Source organism: Nilaparvata lugens, chromosome 3 (assembly GCF_014356525.2).
Source record: "Nilaparvata lugens isolate BPH chromosome 3, ASM1435652v1, whole genome shotgun sequence".
NCBI lineage: Eukaryota > Metazoa > Arthropoda > Insecta > Hemiptera > Delphacidae > Nilaparvata > Nilaparvata lugens.
In genome coordinates this window covers 5,631,540-5,647,555 of record NC_052506.1, presented here as the reverse complement: position 1 = coordinate 5,647,555, position 16,016 = coordinate 5,631,540, and the positions used below count along the sequence as shown (strand labels likewise).

At 34.9% G+C, this 16,016-nt stretch overlaps 2 protein-coding genes across 5 annotated transcripts in view; one reads left to right on the top strand and one right to left on the bottom strand.

Moving 5' to 3' along the window:
- Window positions 1–1,108: 1,108 nt before the first annotated feature.
- On the bottom strand, window positions 1,109–3,373 carry LOC120350183. Its single transcript, XM_039422674.1, has 2 exons — window positions 3,253–3,373; window positions 1,109–1,446 (listed from the first exon to the last, which is right to left on the bottom strand). The coding sequence occupies exons 1-2, from the start codon at window positions 3,302–3,304 to the stop codon at window positions 1,124–1,126; spliced, it is 375 nt and encodes a 124-aa protein (XP_039278608.1). The 5' UTR covers window positions 3,305–3,373; the 3' UTR covers window positions 1,109–1,123.
- A 1,200-nt stretch (window positions 3,374–4,573) lies between these two features.
- LOC111060311 (carnitine O-acetyltransferase) overlaps window positions 4,574–16,016 on the top strand; it is a 36,315-nt gene continuing 24,872 nt past the window's right edge. The window contains exons 1-4 of one of the 4 annotated variants that reach the window (XM_039422669.1): window positions 4,574–4,774; window positions 5,465–5,616; window positions 7,349–7,478; window positions 14,937–15,109. In XM_039422669.1, coding sequence (XP_039278603.1) covers window positions 4,730–4,774; window positions 5,465–5,616; window positions 7,349–7,478; window positions 14,937–15,109 — 500 coding nt within the window. In that variant the 5' untranslated portion in view covers window positions 4,574–4,729. Of the gene's footprint in view, window positions 4,775–4,865; window positions 5,252–5,464; window positions 5,617–7,348; window positions 7,479–14,936; window positions 15,110–16,016 lie in introns of those variants that run through there. The other 3 variants (XM_039422673.1, XM_039422671.1, XM_039422670.1) reach the window with 3 other exon arrangements.

Below are 16,016 nucleotides of genomic sequence, written 5' to 3'. Positions count from 1 at the left end.
ATAGAGCTTATCAATGACTATTCCAGGTATAAATTTGATTAAAATCGTTGGAGCCGTTTTCGAGAAAATCGCGAAAAACCCTGTTTTTGACAACATTTTCGCCATTTTAGCCGCCATATTGGATTGCATTTGATCGAAATTGTTCGTGTCGGATCCTTATAGTGTAAGGACCTTACGTTCCAAAGTCATTCCGTTAACTGGGAGATGAGATATCGTGTACACAGACGCACATACACTCATATATATATATACGTATATATTAAAACAGGAGACACGATATAGATAGATTGAAAACACTTAAAAACTCACATTAGAAATGGGGGAAATTTTCGGAGACTGTGTCTCCTTTCTCAACCGAGAAGACTGCCTATATACACACACACACACACACACACACACACACACACACACACACACACACACACACACACACACACACACACATACAGACCAATACGCAAAAACCACTTTTTTGGACTCAGGGGACCTTGAGACGTAATTTGGAAATTGTGGTACCTTATTTTTTTCGGAAAGCAATACTTTCCTTACCTATGGTAATAGGGCAAGGAAAGTAAAAACGTCAAATAATAAAATTATAAAAAATTATATGAATTTTATATTTTTACTAGTTTTCTAGTTACTGACGTTTTTTTTTTAAATATCGAGTAATCGTTATATACCTTATCATAAACTATAAGGTCGATTTAACAAAATATTTTTGTTTCAAATTGAATTTGAAATTAAATGTTCTATGGCTGTTACACCTATGAAGGATATGCGGGAGCAGAAAAAAGTAGTGATAAAGCAGCGGCGATGTTTCCGTGCTAATGCGGACAGCGTTCTGTAGTCTTTAGTGGGTGTTCAACTTCTCATGGTACACATAAGTAGTTTCCTCTTTGAAAGCACTGAGTCGACTGAGTCTGATCGACAACTTGGCAACTGCGCTTCTTCCTGATTCTATTCATCAATGTAATTGGTTGATCTCCCTCCTCCTCTGTATATTCCTCCAAGTCGGAGGTTGTTTTGAATAGACTATAAAGCGTTTAAGGAGCCAGGGATCACAACTAATATTGCGGCCTTCAACATGGCACCATGACCAACCTTCAACCGGAAGTTGCTTTATTCAAGCAACTACTTGAATAAATGAAAAATTTGAACCTACCTCAAAGTGTTTCCATCGGTTCAAGAACGCTATATACCGCTTTGCAACCATCCAGTTCAACAGAGGAATGACCAGCTGTGCAAAAAGAAAGATGAGCAGTAGCGTAGTGAATATTGTGACGTCATAGCTGTGTGTTGTGACGTCAGTTGCAAACACACTGGCCTCCATTTTGTTCATTTTGACGACCACCTCATATCCTGTCAGAACGGTCATCACCAGTTCAATGCAGTAGAACAGGACACAGTAGGTCATTCGCCATGAAAAGAAGTGAAGCTCAAATTCGCCTACAAAATGTATCAAATTTTACAATAATTTCACTGAACAACATACGAATACAGTATAATAATGCAATAAAATATATTCTCTTAAAGGTATCTCTTCTCTGCGGTTGAACTTAACGCAACCCAATCCATTTAAACATAAGTTAACTCTACTCCTTACTAACTTAATTACTTACGAAGCGCTACAGCCCTGCGTGGACCTTGGCCTCCTCAACAATTCGCCTCCATTCTTCTCTCTGATTAGCCAGTTTCTTCCAGTTCCTCACTCCTAGGCACGCTAGATCTTTTTCTACATCCTGCAGCCAACGTCGTGTTCTCGGGCGACCTCTTTTCCTCGTTCCTTCCATTCTTCCAGCAAGCATCTGCCTCTACATCCTATTGTTCTCCATTCTTTGGACATGTCCCAGCCAGCCGATTCTTCTAGACTTTATGAATCGTATTATATCTTTTCTCCGTAGAATGTTACTTATCTAAATCTACTCTTTACAGAAACAATATTTATAATTTATCTTGAGCTTACAAACTGATGACTCATATCCGCCTAAAAGAATCATGAATTAAACATGGAAGGAAGAAGACGCCCTGGTCAACCAAAACTGAGATGGATGGACTCAGTCACTGAAGATGCAAGGAGGCTTGGTGTAAGAAATTGGAGGCGAGCTGTCATGGACAGAGTAGAATGGAGGCGATTGCTGGAGGAGGCCAAGATTCATTTTGGATTGTAGAACCGTGGATGATGATGATGAGCTTACAAACCAAAATCAACAGACATCAGTTCCAGACAACTTGACAAATTCATCAACTTGTAACTTGACTTCAAACTACAGACAGACAGACAAAGAGATAGATATTTATTTAAAAAAATATTATTATTATTAAAAAAATGCAATTATTCACAAAATAAAAATCGTATGTACTTGAACACAGCTTCAATACAAACAATAATAGCAATCTCATGAATACACTAAGCCAAATAACTTTTTAGAAATTGGTCTGCATATGGGCAAATGCCTGTGCGCAAACCAGAGTTGCATACTCAGATGTTTGCAGAGAAGAAGGAAACACTAATTTTATGCATTCAGAGGCTTATTGACTATCATTACTACATTCAGTGAATTATTGGGTAGCTCAAAAAAATTAATTAGTTACCTAACTACTTCAAGAAAACCCTAACACTATAATATTTTAGCAATCTTATTGAAATATAATTTATTTTGTCTTAATTATAAAAATTCACAAATTAATATTGATCATTGAAAAATATATTTTCTAGACGAATAAAATATATAAATATAAATAAAAATAAAAATCTCAGTACCCTTTTTAGAAATATTTTATAATAACATATAGCCCTATACAGAAAAGATATTAAAAAAGAATAACATATAATTTATTATTTTAAACAAGAATGAGCAGTTAATATAACATCAGATTTACCAGTATCAGGTTTCATCTGTAGAAGGCAGTGGAAATGCAAAGAATCGACAACGCTGTCTCCTATCTGTATTCACAGCCGTCATAGCATGGTCCTCACTATAGACTAAAAAATTCATTTTTTCAAATAAATTTGTATCGCCCAACACTAAGTTACACTGCTCAATCAAACTGATATCAGTGAATTTATTTATTTCTTCAATCTATTTTCCAATTATAATCAACAAAAAATTGTTGAGTATTGAAAAGTGAATTGTGAAAATGCTGTTGTGAATGGATCATCTTAAAATACATATTTTTTGTTGATAATAATTATTGTTAGCCTACTTTTTATCTATCTATTAAAAAATACTTGATTATATTTTTGAGTCCTACCTGTTGCATTCCTGCTATAAGGTTGTCTAGCCAGGATCAAGTTAATCATCATCAAAGGTTGCAACTGATCAAAATAAAAATGACGTCGATCTAGCTTTGAATTTGTCTCAATGGTGCTTGAATGGCGGCTTTTAAAATGTTGTGGATTTTCCATTTTAAGAGTAGAAATTTGCCTGTGCTTGAAAAATTTCATAATATTTCACCAACAGGTGAAACAGATCGAATAAAATTATGAATACCTCCTACTTATTTGTGAGTGTCAGAGTAGCACAAGATACTCTTCTCCAAATAAAACATGAACTGGTAAAGCAGAATGTTGACAATCATGTTCACAATCAATATAATAATTGAAAACTCATGTACAAGTATTTGATGACTATTAGTCACTAATAGACATGAATAGAATATTACATAAATTGGTAAATATGGTGAATAATGATACTCCTTAATGCAAAGTCATATGATATATCTATGAATGATTAATAGATGCGGCTCTATACCTACCGTACTTCATAACATTGAAAGTGTTCTTTGTTCCAACCAAAAACGATAATCATTAATTACACAAAGCTTGATGCTTATATTCCTTTGGTTTGATAAGTTTAATGTGCTGATAAATGTGTTTTTGAAACGATGAAGCCTACTATAATGCTATACCCTACAACAAACATTTTTAGTTATTCTTTACCATAAATATTAAAAATTAGGCTACAACATATAAATAATTTATTGTGTTAGCGATTTTTATCAATAGGTAGTATTGATTCATCACGAAAATAATTGTAGGGGAATAATCGGCTTCAGAAAGTCAAGGAAATAAATAGATGATAGTACTCACGTATAATTTTTATATGAGTACGGTAACTTGTTTTTAATTATTGGGTAGGCTATCTTAAAAATCAATTGATCGCTTTGTATTTTTCTCGGACAAGAGGAAAAATATCTAGATCTCCAAGTATGATATGAATAATACAAATTGGTAATAATTATTCACCATCCATCATTGGAAATTCAATTTTATTACTGCGTTACATGCAAATTATTTTTTGAGACACGCAAGAGCTAAAACTAGTTCTCATTCCACGATATATAATGTTTTAAACTGTTGAAAATGATTCTCTCATAGAATAATTATGAGAATATTCAAATAGATTAGTATATTCAATTTAAAAGTGGAAATTGTATCATAATAAGAACGAAAATGATAATAATAGAAAAGCCGTAATTTTGAAATAATTGGCGTCAACTTTTGTTTGCCAAAAATCGACCGTAGGTTATGTCGATGGTCGGTGTCGGTAGGTGTCGAGTCGATTCTCGATTCAGTTTTTGTTTTTGTTCCAGTTTCTTGTCAACTCATGTCAGTGCTGCTGGTGAACTAATTTTGCCTTAATCAAGACAATATTTGTAATATTTATTTATGATTATCAATCAAAGTATATTTTAGAAAGTATATTTAAATTATGTAAAAGGAATTTAGATGTATACAATCCAGTTACCATCATCATCAACGAAATTTTCTAAGGTTAGATTGTCTACCGGGCGATGTTTATATTTACATATAAATACAGCTGACATCGAGCCTGACAGCTGCAATTATAGAAATTTAGAAAAAAATCTTATTTACAAATGAATAGAATAGTCTTAAAATTTACTATAGATATGATAAAAATCAATTCACTTCGGCATTCCCGAAATAATACGATTTTAATTCATGAAATAGACTTGCATACATTTTAATCAATTGAAACTCCGGTGATTAACCTTGCTGGTTAGGAGCCAGATATCTCTTGGCATTAAGAACACATACTTCGATCTAAATTAAAACCAGTACGTTTAAAACATTGTGCACCTACCGTAGTGTAAATCATGTTTACTTTGATAATCATAATCTAACTTTAATGTTTTTTTAATTTTTGTATTTTGTTTATTGTCGGTGTCAGCCGGGATCTATATTTTACTAGAATCATTGTGCATTGGAGAACTAACTAGATTGATTCAGGTATGGTTTATTTAAGATGTCTCAAATGACCTGTATGTTTTGTTTATTAAAAAGTAAGTTAGACCTTTCCAAACCAAGCAATAACCTAAAATGTGGCCTTCAGATTATTAACACTGCATAACTTTTATTTCATGATAATGTTTATCTTATACTACTTTTAAATTACTAAAAAAATTCAAAAATCAATTGATTTAATTTTGTTGTTTTTTTCAGGAAGAAATGTTTCGATATCACTCATATTTGAAGGCACTATGCAGTTCCAGCCAGCGAATTTTTGCTCGAAATTTGACCGGTGGTGCTAATTACCTACCTCTACCTAAATTGCCTGTGCCAGCATTAAAAGACACACTCACCAGGTATTTGAGGTAAGTCAAGGATCCTCATTTATTAATTAAAGAGTTCTATCATTCATTCATCCATTATTTAGTTATTTATATTACAATTAATCGGATTGTTCAGAAGTTTTCATGCAAACTTGAGCTGTTGGTCTGTAAATAATTATTGAATATTACTGCAACAGCAGTTCATACACGTTTATTTGAGACCGGACGTGTTTTTGGGCTCTATCCACAAACCGTCTGCATAAAGGGTGAATAGAAGGTTCCACTTGCCAAGAACGCGGGATTGGAAATATCTGGAACTCTTATCTGAGTTTTGTAGTATTTCTATGACATTTCCAATTACAGGTCCAGGTCCCAAGTCCAGGCTGCTTCAGCATAGCGAGAAAATTAGTACTTATCAAGTCTACGTCTCTCGTCTAAACTTTACTATACTATCGAGTGACTCAGATCTGGTGTCTGATTTTTCTGGTCGCACCTGACCAATTTTAGGGTCTCTGACATGACCTTACAACTATTTCTAGGCAGCTGTGGCCAACGTCTTAAAGTGTACATCCGAAACATGGGAGTGGCTCGAGAAAAATATCTTGTCCCTGACGTAATTTGAACCCGGGCCTCTGAATTATAAAGCCAGCATCTAATTCACTTGACTACGGTCACTCTAAACTTCATGTTTATAGTGTGGTCCACGTTATAATGGCAGTGGATAAAGATAGAAGAATAGCGATGCCAATTCTCTGCATTAATTAATTAATTATATTTCTACACTGTCAAAAACATGATTGTCATCGTTGTGAACCTAGAAAAGGATAGTACCACCGGCTTTGTCAAATGATAGACAAGGATAGCAAAACCGAAGTTGATCAAATACTGTCATTATAACGTGGACCTCACTATAGTAATAAAACAAAGTACTAATAAATATTTATGTAAAAATAGTTGTAAATATGAACATATTGATTATTTGTTTCAGATAATGTTGTGGTACGTTGTTGTTGTGATCTTGTATTATTTGGCGAATTATAAGTCTGTTTAAAATAAGTTGAGACTTGGCCCTCCATCCAAAGAAATTACAAGGTTGCCAATTTCTGTAAAATTGCAACTTTCTCAAATTTCCAATTCAACGTCAGAATTGGATGTAGAATATCATCACCGATATCCTAGTTGTACTAAAAAAGTTTCAGGGTTGAATGATTAAAAGGAGATTTAACTTTTATTATAAAATTAGTAACATCGCGAATATTTGTTTTTCTTTTGAATATCATTTATTTCAGAATCATGGGGCGTCGTAATGCGTAATAATTTCATATCAAATTAACGGTGAGAATGTCTTCTCAACTTATTTTACACAGACTATAGAATATATTTATTCAAATGACTAAAAGTGTAAAACTTTCATCCAGGCCTACATGTTGTAAAGATAAAAAAATCTTGAGATGTTTTAGCTTTGCTAATGATGTTTTAATTCATATCAATGAATATTAGCCTAATTATATTTTCTATGCTGCAATTGGATATATTCAATCGATATTCTAATGCCGGTCACATACGACAGGAAAAGTCTGTCGAACATGAATTTTCGTAGAAAATTTTGTTACTTTCCAGACATATTTTACAGATTTGTAGTATCGTTAGTGGCCGGTCTGTGAAGTGTTTTGTTATTTCTCTCAAGACTCTAGGAAAGTTGAACCTTTCTAGGGCTAATCTTTCTTCGATTAAGGTAATTTTCAATGTTACTTATGGTTAGTTTTCCCTTCAGGACGGTTAAACCATTCCTAAATGACGAGGAATACCGACTGACTGAAAAAAGAGTGAATGACTTCGCATCAGGTGTCGGAGCAAAACTTCAAGAACTATTGATGAAGCGAGCAGAAACAAAAGATAATTGGGTGATTATAATTTTAAATTTTCTATACTACACTACTTGTTTATGCTATTCCTAATTCGAAAATTGGATGAATTCTAATCGATTATAAGTCACACTTTTTTACTTTCCTTGCCCTACCAAATACCCTATGTAGGAGCAAAACTTCAAGAGCTACGGTATTGATAAAGCGAGCAGAAACAAAAGATAATTGGGTGATTATAATTTTCAGTTTTCTATACTACACTACTTGTTTATATATGCTATTCCTAATTCGAAAATTGGATGAATTCTAATCGATTATAAGTCACACTTTTTTACTCTCCTTGCCCTACCAAATACCCTATGTAGGAGCAAAACTTCAAGAGCTACGGTATTGATAAAGCGAGCAGAAACAAAAGATAATTTGGTGATTATAATTCTTAGTTTTTTATACTACACTACTTGTATATGCTCTTCCTAATTCGAAAATTGGGTTCTAATATATCGACTATACATTTTTTTACTTTTCTTGTCTCACCTACTACCATCATATAAGAAAAGTATTGCTATCCAAACAAAATTGAGTTACCCCAATTTCAAGTTTTCTATACTCCCAAGGTCCCCTGATTTTTTACATAGTACGAGTTTCTGCTCGTTTGAATAATTCATTAATTATTACTATGATACAGATCGTGTTTGAGCATTCTTATGAATGATATTTTCTATAGTAATTTTTCATAGACCAGATCAAACGACCCTTTCTTTTTCATCAATTATCCAACTGCCTTGCATTTCCCAAACTGAAATATGATAAGAATTTGTATCGGAGAAGGATATGAAATTGGAACAAATGATCTATTCCACTGCAATGATTTTATCAACACAAAATTTAAACTTAAATGCCCAAGGCATCATTATATAATTTGCAGGTTGATTTGAAACTATGAGTCTTAATCATGGAAATCATGATTAAACTCATAGTTCAAGTGTTAAACTCAACCTGAAACTGATGATGATGATGATGATGATGATGATGATGCCTTGTATCCTAGGTTTTGCATCTATAGAACCATTTTAGTAGAATAGACAAGTTGTGTATTTATTCTATCATGGAACAATTCTTTTATACCTCTGACTATCTGATAAAAGTTTTGAATTTATCAAGGAGAAGGATATGATCTCTAATATTTATGTCGTATGCATAGAATGCATATGAAATGAAATCAAATGATGTGAGAATACCTCATCCTTGTTATATTTTATAATTTATTTTTCTCCTCACATTAAAGTCCTATGTTGTAGTGGAATGCACGGCTCCCCAGATTCCCCTAATCTTCGATTATACATATAATACATATGATTCCCATTTTGTGATGTTTTATTTGTGTATTCTGTATACGTCAAGTTTAAAGACAAATTTTGAACAGTTTGATCGCTCACAAATGAAAAAATGGGTTAAAGAAAGGAGACGGGGCCGCGCTACCTGTACACTGGGCTATTGTCCCAAAAAGGTACATCCTGCAACTCTCGACTATCACACTCTATTGTCCTCTGAATCCGCTTCATTACCCTCATTAGTGGCCGGAGTGGCCCCGTCAGCTTTCTTGAAGGCAGTTTTAGCTGGTAGGGACTCATCTATTACTTTCCACCTTACCTGTTACTTGTATTCTCACTTTATTATTGAATCTAGATCAGTGTTCAAGTACTTGTTATTCAATTATTTCTAATGGTTCATTCTGATGAAACTCAACTTGCTCACAAGCTGTATACAGACTAACTTGAGTTACATACAATTTGTGGTTACACACCACATGCGCTATTCATCAGCTGATGATATGCGTATTATATTATTTATTTGTATGAATATAATATCAAAAAATTCAATATAAGTATAGTATGATGATTTTATTATAGCATCAGTTTATGGAAAGCGTACAGCGTGTGTTCCTGGCACAATTCAAAAAATAATACGTTCCTAGTTTGACTAAATTTGTACTTATAATCGGGAGTAATGTGTGTGTTTATCCAACCAATGTAGGCTACCACTGGTTTACAGCTGAAAATGCCTTCAAGTAATCAGACTGGGCCACCAATTTATTCCTCGGAGTGGAAACCTTAACAATAGACCATGAAAATGTCGAAACTCATTAACAATAGGTGACCACTGAAGGGTCACTAGAACTTCTACCTGTTCATCCATTGCTTTCGGCGGCCCCATCTACTTTCTTTCAACCGAAAAAAATTATATGAATCTTATTAGAAATTTCTTTCTTTCCAATCATATCCTTGGATTTCGAATGATAGTTTTCTAGTTGTTGGCGTTTTTCAAAAATATCGAAAAATCTATGTATCTTGAAAACTAAGATCCATATAAGAAAAATTTACTGGACATTTTTTGTTGAGAATTTCATGTGGAATCTACTATGGTCTTCGGCTGTTACACCTTTCATGGGACACTCTGTGTACTCTTGTAGGGGGTTCTTCGGTCCTTGCTTGTTTTATTTTTAATTTTGGCTATAAATGTATAGAAGTCACAATTGTCAATAGATAGATAATAACTAATTTTACACCCATAAATTATAGTATTTATATATATATATGCATATGCATTCATAGGCCAAAGTTAGAAAAAACATAATTTTACACTTAATATGTTAAATACTAATAGAATCTAGTAAGTTCTGGAGCCACTGACATGCCTCTTTTCCAGCATCATGAACTTTTGTCAGCCCTCCATGATAGGAGTGTTGTGGACACTCAGATATTAGGTGATTCATTGATTGAATTTGTCCACATTGGCACAGAGGATCAGAGGTGTATCCCCATGCTGTCATCAGCTCAGCACACCTTCCCACCTGCGTCCTGAACCGGTTAAGGCCACACCACTCTCTACTTCTCAGCTAGGTGCCAGGAACAATGTCATTAGAGTCATCCACAACACCTTTGTTCCTGACCTCTCCCTGCAACCATCTCAGTCTCCATAACTCCCTCAGTTCAGTTCAGTTCAGTTCAGTTTCAGTTCTTCGCCACAGTCAATTGACCGGGGAATTGTCAAGTTTTATTATTAATCTCAATATCAAAATTTGATATAAATAAAAAAAATATTTATTTATTTTTAATATAAATAATCTAATTGTCAAATCTTAATAGTTTATTTTCGCAAGTGCTGGAAAGTATGTTCCTCTGTATATTCAGAAACTGCATAATATGGCCTTACAATCATACTTCTACCTCGCACTTCTTATTTCCTCCTGCTCGTCAAGTCTCAAGCATCTTCTTGACTTGAGGCGCCTTGGTGGAGGGTTAGCTAAATCTCTAGAGACTGGGAGATCCTCATGAATGTTTTGCAACTGGGAAATGAACTTGTTCTTCTTCTCCAACCTTCTGAGATCTGGAGGCATGATGTTACCAAGCACATGCAACCACTCAGTCTCTGTTGGTCTCAATGTCCCACTAATCTTCCTCATAGTTTCATTGAAAACTGTATCAGTTTTCTCAAAATGTCTGCTGCGAGCCCAGACAGAAGAGCAGTACTCCCCTGTACTGTACAGAAGTGCAAGACTTGATGTTCGAAGGGCATTCATGTCACAGCCCTAGGTTGTTTCCGCAAGTTTGCTGATGATATTTAGCCTTGTCTTCAGTTTATCTCTCAACCCCTGCAGATGTTGTCGATATGTTAGGGATTTATCAAGTCTGACTCCTAGGTAACGGGTAAATAAATGATAGTGTTAATCGTTCTCAGATCTCAATATAGTAGTGTACATTACGCGTCCCGTAAGCTTTGTCTCCTCGACTTAGAAGCGGCATATTCGCAAGGTATGGTTCGCGGGGTAATATTCACGGCTTTGCAAAAACATCAGTCTTCAGAGACCCTAGATCCCTAGATACAGGAAGCTCCCTACACTCAGAGATTCTTCATGAATAAGAGAGTTGCAACGTATCACCAATTATGGAAAGAGCATGTTGAACGAATGTCGACTGATAGTTTTCTAGTTGTTGGCGTTTTTCAAAAATATCGAAAAATCTATGTATCTTGAAAACTAAGATCCATATAAGAAAAATTTACTGGACATTTTTTGTTGAGAATTTCATGTGGAATCTACTATGGTCTTCGGCTGTTACACCTTTCATGGGACACCCTGTGTACTCTTGTAGGGGGTTCTTCGGTCCTTGCTTGTTTTCTTTTTATTTTGGGTATAAATGTATAGAAGTCACAATTGTCAATAGATAGATAATAACTAATTCTACACCCATAAATTATAGTATATATATATTCATATGCATTCATAGGCCAAAGTTAGAATAAACATAATTTTACACTTAATATGTTAAATACTAATAGAATCTAGTAAGTTCTGGAGCCACTGACATGCCTCTTTTCCAGCATCATGAACTTGTGTCAGCCCTCCATGATAGGAGTGTTGTGGACATTAGATATTAGGTGACTCATTGATTGAATTTGTCCACATTGGCACAGAGGATCAGAGGTGTATCCCCATGCTGTCATCAGCTCAGCACACCTTCCCACCTGCGTCCTGAACCGGTTAAGGCCACACCACTCTCTACGTCTCAGCTGGGTGCCAGGAACAATGTCATTAGGGTCATCCACAACACCTTTGTTCCTGACCTCTCCCTGCAACCATCTCAGTCTCCATAACTCCCTCGCACTTCTTATTTCCTCCTGCTCGTCAAGTCTCAAGTATCTTCTTGACTTGAGGCGCCTTGGTGGAGGGTTAGCTAAATCTCTAGAGACTGGGAGATCCTCATGAATGTTTTGCAACTGGGAAATGAACTTGTTCTTCTTCTCCAACCTTCTGAGATCTGGAGGCATGATGTTACTAAGCACAGGCAAACACTCAGTCTCTGTTGGTCTCAATGTCCCACTAATCTTCCTCATAGTTTCATTGAAAACTGTATCAGTTTTCTCAACATGTCTGCTGCGAGCCCAGACAGAAGAGCAGTACTCCCCTGTACTGTACAGAAGTGCAAGACTTGATGTTCGAAGGGCATTCATGTCACAGCCCTAGGTTGTTCCCGCAAGTTTGCTGATGATATTTAGCCTTGTCTTCAGTTTATCTCTCAACCCCTGCAGATGTTGTCGATATGTTAGGGATTTATCAAGTCTGACTCCTAGGTAACGGGTAAATAAATGATAGTGTTATTCATTCTCAGATCTCAATATAGTAGTGTACATTACGCGTCCCGTAGCTTTGTCTCCTCGACTTAGAAGCGGCATATTCGCAAGGTATGGTTCGCGGGGTAATATTCACGGCTTTGCAAAAACATCAGTCTTCAGAGACCCTAGATCCCTAGATACAGGAAGCTCCCTACACTCAGAGATTCTTCATGAATAAGAGAGTTGCAACGTATCACCAACAATGGAAAGAGCATGTTGAACGAATGTCAGCTGATAGGCTGTGTTGTGCTAAAAGGACGTAACTCAAAAAAACTCCTTGTGTATCTTTTCGGATGCAACACGTTGCTTTTGAGAAGATACAAAAGAGCATCTGTTGCTTATGAAAAGATACATTTAAAAATGTTCTATGTTTTTGAACGGTTAGTAGGTTATTGTAGTCTATAGTCAGGTCCACATTATAATTGCAGTGTACGATTGACAATACTGTTGCTGTCCTTTTCTATCATACAACAAAACAGATAGCGCTATCTCTCTCTCGCTTTGCAATGTTGTCTGTTTGCCAGAATATTTTATTTATTCTTTTGACAGTGACTGTACAAAAGTAAACAAACAATTCTCAGCCGCCATTTTTTTCTTCATTCTATTAAAATATTTGAGTAAACAAGTCGTATAATTGATTTAAAATGTATTTTTGAAACAATGAAATAATTTTTAGACATTACCGTATGAGAAACACAAATTAAAATACCTGAAATGACATTTTAAAAGTTGATAACTAACCATCCTAGACTTCATCCATGCTTCAGTTAGCCTACACGTATAGGTTAGACCTACTCGTACCAATATAAATAATATTGAATGGTTATTTCAAAATTATTTCCATTGAAATTACTAATTTTAAATAGGATTTCTATTTTTCTATTATTTTTAAAAGAAATTGGAATAGGATACCTACCAAATAACTTAATTTCTGTTGTTTTGAAATTCAGATTGTTGTATCAATGCTTTTTAAATTAGCCGCCATTTCAGGTTTGTATAAAAATAAAAATCTGATCTCACTTATGAAAGCAAAGTTTAGAATCAAATTATAAAAAAAATATTTTCTTGATCAATTTGATATTAGATTGATTATTTAATCAAGGAAATGATAATTATTATCAGACCAAATTTAATGGGATGAATTGAGTAACAGCTGTGTACACTCAGTGTCAAAATGGAGAAACTTGGCAACGTTTTTCTCCTATCTTTCTTCACTGCCATTATAACGTGGACCTCACTATAGTGGCCCTCCGCCGATAGGCAAAACTACAGGACCTGGACTGTGAAATAAATAAGTTTGAATTTCAGCTGGCAAAAAGTGGCCTACATGGAGTTTCTATAACTATTGAAACAAGCCACAATTGTTAATGGATAGATAATAACTAATTCTACACCCATAAATTATAGCCTTCATTCGTTCTCAGAACTGTAACCAAGTTGTGCCTTCACCAATTATTTAAGGGGGGGGGGGAAAGAACTATGATAACGAAAGAGAACAGAATAACTTGAACTTTAATGAGTCTTAACATATTTACATTTAAACAAAACAAGATTAATTTTATTATAAAAACATTATTGATATGAATTAATGGGGAAAACACTCGCTTGCTGCTAATGATGATTCAATCTTTGTGGTTATGAAAATTAAGAACAATGATTTTATCCAGTAGTCACCTACCTTTTGAATATGGCTTCCCCCTTTGGCATCCACTGATTTAATCGCGACTTACAGTTAGTATTTTAAAATAACAAAAATTAACTGAACCAATGAATAGGCTCAGAACCCGTCTCCTTTAACAATACAATTATTTTTAAACTGCCCGATCTGTGACAGAATAACTGTATCATAAAACGAAACGAAATCTAGCCTTTTCCACTGGATCAGCCGGACTTAACTCACAGTCCTAACGAACGAGCTCTGCCCAAAAGTTTAATTTTGTGTATTAATATAAACTCAGTCAATGCCAAACATGAAAGCCATTTCAAGTACATTATTTTTATCTGTCGCACAAGCGGCACGTTTGTTATTATAAACAAAAGAGAAGCTATGTTAATTTTGACAACAAATGAAATAAACAATCTTTCTGTCGATGACAAAGATTGTACAAAGACAAAAACACTGTTCATTGAACTTTTTTAATTTTAAAACTAAAATCCTGATCAATATGAGATAAATATAAATTATTCATATATATGTCCCATATGACCAGGTGACAGAACTCAATATAAAATAAGTGTAAAATAAATGAATTAACATAAATTATACTGTTCATTCGTTCCTTAAACTCAATATACTCATGTAAAATGAATAAATTTGACTTTCAGCTGGCAGACTGGTGGCTAAAAGTGGCTTACATGGAGTTCCGTTCTCCCGTGGTCTATTTCTCCAGTCCGGGTCTGGTGTTTCCCAAGACCGAGTTCAGAAATGCTGACGATCGCATTCGCTACGCCTCGCAGCTTGTAGCGGCAGCTGTCAATTTCAAGCTCACAATCCACAAGTGAGTACACGGTTTGTCCCAAAAGTCTTAGGTCCGGTTGCCCAAAGAACTGTTCAATTTTAATCTTGATTAAATTCCACAAGAACCAATCGGAAAAGGAGTTTGTGAGGAGAAGGCTTCCCTGATTGGTTCTCTGGATTAAAAGTTGATTTTATCGGTTTAATTGGTTTTCGGGATTAAAAGTTTATTTTATCGGTTTAATTGGTTTTTGGGATTACTTGTAATCGTTATATACTTTTGTGTTTGTGAATACTTGATACAGTTTCGCTCGATTCAGTATCACTAGGACAGGTCAGAATAGGTAATCTATCAATTTGTTGGAAAATTTGATGTGTAGGGTAAAAGCGTTCAATGCTTGTCAAGGTACTTGACAAAGTTAAATCTTGACGAACCGATATACTCTCTTTTGTGTTTGTGAATACTTCATGCAGGTCAAACCTGACGTACTGAATCGTTCAACTTCCCAGCTCTATCAGTATCCCAATGTATAGTAACATACATAAATAAAGAACTGTAATCTAATCTAATGATTGGTCAAAACCGGTACTTGTCGAAGTGTCGTATTCCCGGTCGTGTGTTAATGGGAAGGATATTATTTGATATTCTCTTCAGAGAGTCGACAATTATTTGTTGAAACACCGCCGATTTATGTGGTTACATCACACTATTATCATAGAGAAACGATAGCATAAGTAGATATCCCATGGTATAGGGCGTTTATGTTGCAACTTTTACTGTTATCCCAAGCCGATAGTTCACGTAGTTCTTTCCTATGCAGCTGTGTGACGCTGGTAGTCTCTCAAATTGTGCCGTTCATACACTATCACTCCAACAAAACAGTAAAAATTGACAATAATCAACAGTAATCGGCTTGAGGTAACAGTAAAAGTTGCGACATAAATTCCCT

Bases quoted from the DNA above. Each gene is read 5' to 3' on its own strand.
- LOC120350183 (XM_039422674.1), bottom strand. From the start codon at position 3,304: ATGATGATTAACTTGATCCTGGCTAGACAACCTTATAGCAGGAATGCA. The intron at 1,447-3,252 runs GTAGGACTCAAA...TACATTTTGTAG, and splicing joins TTATAGCAGGAATGCAACAG to GCGAATTTGAGCTTCACTTC.